The sequence below is a fragment of the Stigmatopora nigra genome, chromosome 15 (genome assembly GCF_051989575.1).
Source record: "Stigmatopora nigra isolate UIUO_SnigA chromosome 15, RoL_Snig_1.1, whole genome shotgun sequence".
NCBI classification, from domain to species: Eukaryota; Metazoa; Chordata; class Actinopteri; order Syngnathiformes; family Syngnathidae; genus Stigmatopora; species Stigmatopora nigra.
Window position 1 is genome coordinate 12,967,656 of NC_135522.1, and position 9,376 is coordinate 12,977,031.

Genomic DNA, 9,376 nt, shown 5'->3' on the forward strand with positions numbered 1-9,376 from the left:
GGAGGAATAAAACGAGAAGGTGGCCGAGGAGGAAGCAGTAAGCATTCCAACAGCAAAAATCAAATAAATGCTGGAGAAATTTCACGAACATTCGTCTTAGGAGGAAAACCATCCAGAAAAAGTGTTCACGAGTCGTGCAATCGCCCACTTTGACGATATTTGTCTTTTGCATTTCAGGAACATGGTCAAAAAGTTGTCAAAGGCAATCATCTTTGGATAGCTTTATCTCAAAACGTCCGTCAACTAGCATTGCAGAAGGGGAACTTAAACCCAAACAGTTAAGAAGCAGTAGTGAGAAATAAAATGGGTGAAAAATTAAATTCAAGAGAAATTATAGAACGTTAGTTTGTTGTTAATTAATATTGTTAATGTTGTTATTTTAATTCTTAATTCCATGAGTATTAATTGTGTTCTTGTGATCAGTCTCTGTTGCTTACCGTTAACTTCCTCTTGTTCACCTGCGTTTCAACACAGAGATTTTGCATTCTTGTTATTGATTTTAAGAAATTAATCAATGATGTTCTTATCATATTTCATACAAAATTGGGACACTGTGAGGACTGAAGAACGAATTAGAGAATACAAATTATTCCTCTACTTAAAAAAATTCAACGTACAAAATAAGTTCTGGAAGCAATTAATTTCATAAGTATAAGTATGACTATATATGCTTAAAGTTGGCGGCTAATGAAGATGATGTCTCACTAAACTCCCGCCGTACAACTTTTTCACTATTGCCTCGTACCTCTCTGTACTCATGTCTCGCATTATATCACAAACACCCCAAAAATCTCACTGGTCCTTTTTCCCAATATTGTTCAGCTCTATTTAAAATTTTAAATGGAAAGAGGAATAAAATCCTCTTAGCATTGCCAAATGAGATATTATTTGCCAATGTGATGATATGTTGTTGAGAAAAGTAACGTCATGGAAAAAAAAAATGTGGGCGCATAAAATGCCTGGTTTACTGTATCCTTGTGTTAATGTGGTAAAGTTAGATTTGGATTATGAACAGAGTTGACATATTCATGCTGTATTGTTTTTCATGCGGTCAATTGGGATAATTATGGTGTCTTTACACGTGTGCATATGTTGATGGATAGGTGTAACATTCCTCCTTGTATTCATTTTATAGCTTTTTTTTGGTAATTAGCTAAACAAATTGTATTTTTGTGTGCACCAAAATAACACCAAAACAATTTGAAATCCTTACGTTTGAAGACTGCAATGTGTACTTGTTTAATTGTGATGTTGTGGCTTCATTGTGAACCACTAATCTGGCAATCCAGACGAGACGAAGATAGTGTGGCTCAATATTTTGAGGTATCATTTTGGCCACCAATCTTACATAGTGCTTTATTAAAGTCCAGGTCAAGTCTTTTAACATTTTTTCAAGTCGAGTCTAATAATAGGACTCAAATCCACACTTCTGCTCATAGGATTTCGATCATGTGAAAAAAATAATCCAAGAAATCGTAATGAAAAAAGCTATTCTCCACTAAGATAATAACAATAATAACAATAATTAACTTACCTCTTCATGTGTCACATTACTAACAGTGATGTTTTCAGTCAGGTTGTAGATAGTGTAAAAGGTTTCGTGGGTCTCCAGGCAAAATGTAGAGATGGAAAGTAGGATGAAGAAGAGTGATCCAAATGCCACATACTAAAGAAAGGAAGAAGAGAGGATGTTAATATTTCCAATTTTATACTTATTCATAATCATTAAAAGCTTACTAGGACAGATTTTTTTCCATCTTTTTTTAAGCCAAGGCATATCTTGTTTCGATGAAAAAAAATTCCACAGAACACCACCAGCTAAAATTGTGGAAAACACTTATATTACTCTAAATGTTTTAATGGTAATATAAGCATTTTTCCACGTTAAAAAATGACATTATAGATCAGTGGTTATTTACCTTGTTGTAGCTACCGAACCCCACCTGATTAATATGTGCCTTCCCCGAACCCCACTTGTTTTATATGCGCATTCACTGAACCCTACTTTAGTTTAAAATAAAACATTATTTTTTTCAAATTCAACATATTGTATTTTCACACCAACAAAACGCACCGTGATAGTGTGATAATTTGCGGGTGTATTTTCAGTTTTTTGTCAATACATTGGACGCCTCGTCCGATAGGGCGCTAGCATGACAATAGACAAGCCGACAGTCAGAATTGTGTATTCCGGGATCTCTTTTCACGCCAGGCATTTCCTCGGTATAGCTCTGATATGCAGTATTGAGTATTTTTGGGGGTTAAAAACATTGCAAGCACGCTGAAGTCAAATGCCTAGCCACTCCCATGGGATGTTTGGAATGGAATTATCGTAATGCTTCGAATGCGCGGGAAGGTGATTTTTAGTGTGAACGTCTGCTGGGTTGATCGCAAAAAGAAGTGTGCCAGCAAGAAATAAAACCAGTCACTCAAGCAGTCCTGTCCATCAAAAATTGAGTTGAGCGCACTGACAAAACGCACTGACCGTTGGACGCATCGACCATTTTAGAGAAAATTTTAGACTTTTAAGTGCTCCCTATAGGTTTGAAAATAGGGTATTTAAATTCCTCGCAGCACTGATTGTCCAGGCAATGTCACATGATTATTTGCAGCCACTGATGGTCAGCGGGGCATGTTACCATGAATAGACACGATGTGTCGATCTGTCTTGACCTCCATGGCAGAGGCTCCATCGAACCCCTGAGACTAACTCACCGAACCCCTAAGGTTCGATCAAACCCAGGTTAACAGGTTAAGAACCACTGTTATAGATTCTCAAATAGAAATAAAAAACACACCCAAAAATATGTTATGTTTTAAATGTTGCATATTTAACTGTAGACATCGGTAATCGAAAGACTTGCCGAAAGACGTTTCACCGACAGACAGTTTGCCAAATTTTGTTGAATGGACGTTTTGCCGAACGGACAATTCGCCAAACGGACAGTTCGCCGAACGGACAGTCTGCCGAACGGACAGTTCGCCAAAAGGACTGTTCGCCGAATGGACGTTTCGCCGAAAAATTATAGTGTTAACATTTTTTTATTAAACAGATAAAAGTGGGAATGTTCCTCATTGTGTTTTTTTTGCCGAGGTTGAAAAAAAATGCACACATGATCCGGGGGCGGGGCGAACGCGTGAATCCCGTTTCGAAACGTCCGTTTGGCGAAACATCCGTTTTTGGCAAAACGTCCGTTCGGTGAAACGTCCGTTCGGCAACACGTCTTTCGGCGAATCGTCCGGTCACGGCATACATCACATCAGTGCGTCTGAAAATTGTGTTGATTGTGTTGAGAGGGAATTGGGATATTTCTTTAGCTGGGTCAGGACCGAGCATTTCATTTACAATGGCTTTGCAGACTAGAAGTATCAATTGCACTGCCAGAGTGTGGGACATTTTGATTTAGCCACAAATTCAGCAATGTGGTAGCTAGCTTGACGGGCTTTCTCATTTACCTTTGCGTTTTTCTCAGGAAAGTTGCTTGTTTTGTTGTGTTTATGCTTACGATCAAAATACTCCATTTTTGTTTTGAAGTGAGGGATGTTTAGGCTACTGTGGACACTCACGCTCTTGGAGTTATTCACCACATAACAAGCAAAACTTAGTCAGTGCCATTACATCTTCAGTATAAGTAAATCAAAAAAAAGATATATTTCGTTGTATTGCATAAAGCAGTGTTTCACAACCTTTTTGAGCTGTGGCACTCTTTTTGCATTGAAAATAATCTCAAGGGACACCAGTTTAACTATGCCTTTTTTCTCAGAAAAGTTGCTTGTTTCGCTGTGTTTATGCTTACGATCAAAATATTCCACATTTTTGTTTTGAAGTGAGGGATGCTTTATTCGGAGGTGGCGTTTAAGCTACTGTGGACAATCATACTCTTGGAGTTTTTCACCACATAACAAGCAAAACTTAGTCAGTGCCATTGCATCTTCAATATAAGTAAATCCAAAAAAGATAACTTTCGTTGTATTGCATAAAGCAGTTTCCCAACCTTTTTGAGCTGCGGCACTCTTTTTGCATTGAAAGAAATCTCAAAAGACACCACCATGTGAAAATCTTTAAATTGAAAACCATTTTGCCTATATTAATGATAGCCATTCTCATCAAAGTTTTATTGGCAGGAATCACATAAACCTTCAAAATAATTCCAAAATCAAATTTTTCACACTGACCTAATGCCACCAAAAGTTTATGTCTTCGGACCTTGCACCTCTCCCGGTTTGAGTGATGCAAAAATAAGTAATGTCATGTGTTATAATCGCATAATTTTATGAGTGTTCTATGTAAATACGTGTATATGTATTCTACATATATTGCTCAAATCTAATATTATGCAAAAAGAATTGTTTTCACAGACTTTTCGTCACCAAAAGTTGAGGCCCTAGAAACCAAACAATGTTTAACTTTGAGAAAAATAAGTAACAAAATGAGTTCCACAATTTGAATCTCGTAATATTATCATCTATAATTTAATGTTCATCATGTTTTGATTTAACCTAGTAAGTATTAGTTTCTGCAGTACAACTGCGTGACCAGACGTTTGGTCGCCTGTCTATTCGGTCGCCGGACGTTTGGTCTCCGTTGGTCGCCGGTCTTTTGGTTGCCAGTCAAATGGTGAGAGAGTTTACTGTTAAAAACAGCTCTGAAAAATATATTCATGAGAGTTTAATATCTAAGTACTGTTGAAACCAGAGCTCAAAATTATATTCATGAGTTTAATATCTAAATATCTAATATCAAAATATCAATAGGAGCACTCATTTAACACATCTAAACGGTCGCGCGTGCGCAGCCGAGCCAGCGAAAACCGTTTAGATTCTAAACGGTCGCGCGCACGCGGCCGAGCCGGCGAACCCCCTAACTGTGGGGCCGACATCATAACCACTTAATGTTTGATATACAGAAGAATCGTAATTTTCATAGAATCTTAAAAAGTAAGTCTTATATTTATTATCAATACTCAATTACCATCCCTTGTTAGTGCTCCTATTTTATGAAGCCCTATTATACTACATTTGTGTGTGTGTGACCAAATCCTGGTCCCCATCGGCATAAGCATTAAAATCAATAGAAAAAGCTCCAGAGCACTTAGAGGTAAAAAAAAAAACATTGGTCCCCATGAGTCCATTTTCATTCTTTTTCACACAGGTTGTGTATAATACAGCGCCCCAAAATGCCAAAATCATTACTGCATTCCACCCAGAGTGTGTGTTACACAGTACTTCAAGAGACACAAATGAGTATTGCAGGTGATTTTAACTGTCACTGTGGGGAAAAAAAATGTGTATGATCTAAATATTGTAAAAATATTATTCATGAGAATTAGAGAAATTTGCTAGCATGGTTGTGACCCTACCTTTATGTTATGTTATCATAAGGTAAATTTGCTTAAAATTAAAAAGGCTCTTGCCGTATTTACCGTGAAAATTGTATGTATATTTTTGACCCAGCAGATTTGATCACTTTCTGTTAACCCATAATATTTAGTTTATATTTCTGCCTTGTGCTGGAGAGCAGTGTAACAGTGTTGTCACATAGAGAAAAGGATTTTCAGAGGCCAGTCCGCAGCGGGCTCAAAATTTCAGTTTTTTTATGTTGAGTGTTTCAATATTTGAAGTAAATTTAACCTGGATGTTCACAGGGGAGAAATAAGAAAAGATGACAAACTAGCTTTGCACCATCAGTTTGCGTGAGTTCTAACATATGTCGTTGAGACATCTGCTCTGCAGATGTCTTGGCGTATCAGCCCACACCCTTTATCACACCCTCTTTCTCTTATCGTTCTTTGCACAACATCCTGTTTTTCACAAATAAATTGACGCACAGACTGTTCGTTCTGAGAGTTGCAAAGAACACTGTGCAGCCACACTGTTTGAGCTCTCCCCATTCAGCAGTCTGGTAATAAACTAAGTTTACGAAATTGATCTCCCTCTTTCTGTACCAGCTCCTGAAGCCAGAACAGACCCAACAAGAATGAGATGGCCTAAATCCTAATCTCGTCTATTAGGATCCGACAGCCGTTTCTGGCCCCTATAATCTCAACTCTCTACGATACAGTGTTTGTACAAAAGTAGCGTGTTAACATAAAACATCCACCCATCCATAAATCATGCTTTATCTATTTCTGCTCACCCGAAAAAAAAATTCCGTTGTGACGGAAAGACTCGGCGAGACACAATGGTGCTGGACGCAGTGACCCAAAACGCCTTTCCACGTAATTTACAAACGTCATTTTGGGGAAAATTTCTGTCAGCGAGTCTGTATGTACGTATGTGTATATGTGTGTACGTGTGTGTGTACGTGTGTGCGTGTGTGTGTGCGTGTGTGCGTGGGTGCGTGTGTGCGTGTATGCGTGTGTGCGTATGTGTGGATGTGAGTGTGTGTGTATGTGTGCATGTGTGTATGTATGTATGTGTGTGTGTGCGCAGTCAAAGAAAAACAAAGACAATTACAAATGTGCCACTTATTCTTAGAATTGGTGACAAATACCAATATGAACTCTATAAACTAAGCGAAGTTCAAATATTGATTGGCAAACTCCCCTCTAGAGAGAAAGGAGTATTAATTTGGTAAGTGCAACTTGAAAAATTTACAGCAGGTTCAGGATTGGCTTATGGAGACACTAGAGCAATCTTAAATTTGCCTCATTGGATATAGACAGAAATTGAAGGAGCCACTTTCATGGGAGAGATGATAACAGAATGAAAAATACATTAATGGACAATTTTCCTCCATCCTCCAACTGCATGTAAATCAATGTATTTTGAATGGGATGAAAAACAAAATCCCCACTTCTTAAAGGGCACAATGGGAAAATACATTTGAATCACACTAGAGAGCAACCAATGCGCGAGCAAAATTCCAAGCAAATATTTAACTTGAGATATGAGAACATTTTGAATACACGAGCATACAGCCAGGTGCGGCCAACACGAGAGCCTACTTTTGAGAACAACATGGGGACTGTCATCATCGTTGCAACTCCCTTGTGTAAATGTCTTGTCGAGCATTGGGCGGAGCATTGCATTTTTTCAGTGTTTTTTTCTTCCCTTTAGTCAGTGCAGAATGGTGTGCGCGTGACGGAGCTCGCTCTCAAATACAAGGAATATACTTCTTCCCGTTGGCAAGTCGCCGTTGACACTCATTTTCAGAAGGGAAGACAAAAGCAAACAACCCTCGATAGGTTCCTTTTAAAACTGCAGCTGAAAGTAAGGTTGGAGGCAGGGCAAATAGAGACAGAGATTAAAGGAAAAAAAATGTCTCATCTCCAATCTCATTTTATCCTCATTAAGATCGCGGAGGGTGCTGGAGCCAATCCCAGCTGTCTCCGGTCCGGAGGCGGCCCAGAATCGGTGGCCAGCCAATCACAGGGCACAAGGAGACGGACAACCATACACACTCACACCCATACCTAGGGGCAATTTATAGTGTTCAATCAGCCTACCATGCATGTTTTTAGTATGTGGGATGAAAACAGAGTACCCATAGAATTTAAAACAATATTACACGGAACGTTGGGAAAGAATCTGAGCTAGTGCGTGAGGTTGAGAAATTCCGGCTCAATATAGGCGGACTCACCTCTACGCACAGCTTGGGTTCCAGTACCCTTCCTCTCGTGGGGGGTTGGACACTCTTCCACTCCGGAGTTGCCCACAGTGAGAGGCGCTGAGTGGGTGTGGGCATATTTTTGCCCCCTGGCTCGGAGCCTTTATGTTGGTGTTTGTCCCATTGGACGAGAGGGTAGCATCACTGCATCTTCGGGTGGAGGGACGTTACCTAACTGTTGTTTGTGCGTATGCCATTCAGAGTTCCCACCCTTTTCGGAGTTCTTGTAAAGGGTGCTGGAGAGTGCTCTTTTGGGGGACTCCCTGGTTCTGCTGGGGGACTTCAATGTTCACTTGGGCGATGACAGTGAAACCTGGCCATCAGACCTGGGGCCGCATGTCTTGGGCACAAAGAGAGGGGCAGAGCTGTCAACCGATCACCACCTTGCGGTGAGTTGGCTCCGATGGGGGAGAACAGGCCCGTTCCCACCTCCGACAGATTCTCTAATGCCCGGTAAGAGGCGGGGGACACTGAGCAAACCATGTTCAACGCTTCTATTGTTGAGTGGGCAGTGTGTATGTGTGTACGTGTATATGGTTATATTTGTATATATAAAAAATATATATAAAAAAAAAAAAAAATATATATATATATATATATATATATATATATATATATATATATATATATATATATATATATATATATATATATAAATAAATAAATAAAAAATAATAATAAAAAAAGTGGCGGCCCGGGTGCCAATCATGAGTGCTGACTTTCTGTTTTAGGATCAAATTCTAATGAAGATTATAGAAGTAAATTACATTTCCTGATTTTCGCCTTTTTAAAATCAATCGTTGCAGTTTTTAATCACTTTTTTGTGTTTTTAGTTAAAAAAACATTTTGTAAAATCTAAAAATAAATATACATAATTTTTTTCTGTTTTCCACTTTAAAAAAATATTTTGTTTCCATCTGAAATAAAAAAAAACATGATTAAAATACATTTTCCATGACTAAGAAAAAAAACTCAAATAAACATTGTTTTAGATCTATAAAACATACTTTTAATCCAATTAAGAAAAAAATCGTGATATTAGATCTAAAATGGTCTAGCCTACATGAAAGGGAATTGAGGTTAATGTGGCCCGCGAACCAACCCGCGTTTAACATCCTTGATCTAAGATATTGCCCATTGTTATTGCACATCCCGAAGTTATTGTGTCATGCTAACGCAAGTTCAGAGTCCTGATTGCTGTGGGGAAAAAAACTGTCCCTAAGTCTATTTGTGCGTGCTTTGTGAGACCTGTAGCGTCTGCCAGAGGGCAGCAGCTGGAACGGGTTGTGACCAGAGTGGAATGGGTCCCTAACAATGCTCATGTAGCGAGGGGTGGCAATGTCATCCAGTGAGGCCAGCGAGCAGCCGATGATATTCTGGACGGTGTTGATCACGCTCTGCATGGCTTTTCTGTCTGCTGCCGTGCTTGCAGCGAATCACAGTGTAATGCAGTATGCCAGGGTGCTCTCCACAGTGGCTCTATAGAAGGTTACCAGGTTACCGTCAGGAAATTGAGTAGTTTCTGGGCTTTCTTCACCCCTGCCGTGATGTTTCTTAGACCAGGAGAGCTTGTCCTTGATGTGGACCCCCAGGAATTTGAAAAACTGAACCCTGTCTACACATACTCCATTAATGAGGAGTGGGGCTAGGGCTGTGCTGTGTTTGCGAAAGTCCAGGATTATTTCTTTAGTTTTCGTGGTGTTAAGTTGAGATTGTTCACCGAGCACCACAAAGACAGTTTGTTGGCCTCATCTCTGTAGGCCGACT

At 39.3% G+C, this 9,376-nt stretch overlaps 1 protein-coding gene across 1 annotated transcript in view; it reads right to left on the minus strand.

The window, feature by feature from the left end:
* Nucleotides 1-9,012, minus strand: part of LOC144209192 (voltage-gated potassium channel KCNC3-like) — a 46,722-nt gene extending 37,710 nt beyond the window's left edge. The window contains exons 1-2 of the mRNA XM_077735437.1: nt 8,923-9,012; nt 1,535-1,666 (exon numbers count right to left, since the gene is read on the minus strand). Coding sequence (XP_077591563.1) covers nt 1,535-1,666; nt 8,923-9,012 — 222 coding nt within the window. The remainder of the gene's footprint in view (nt 1-1,534; nt 1,667-8,922) is intronic.
* Between the last annotated feature and the right edge of the window lie 364 nt (nt 9,013-9,376).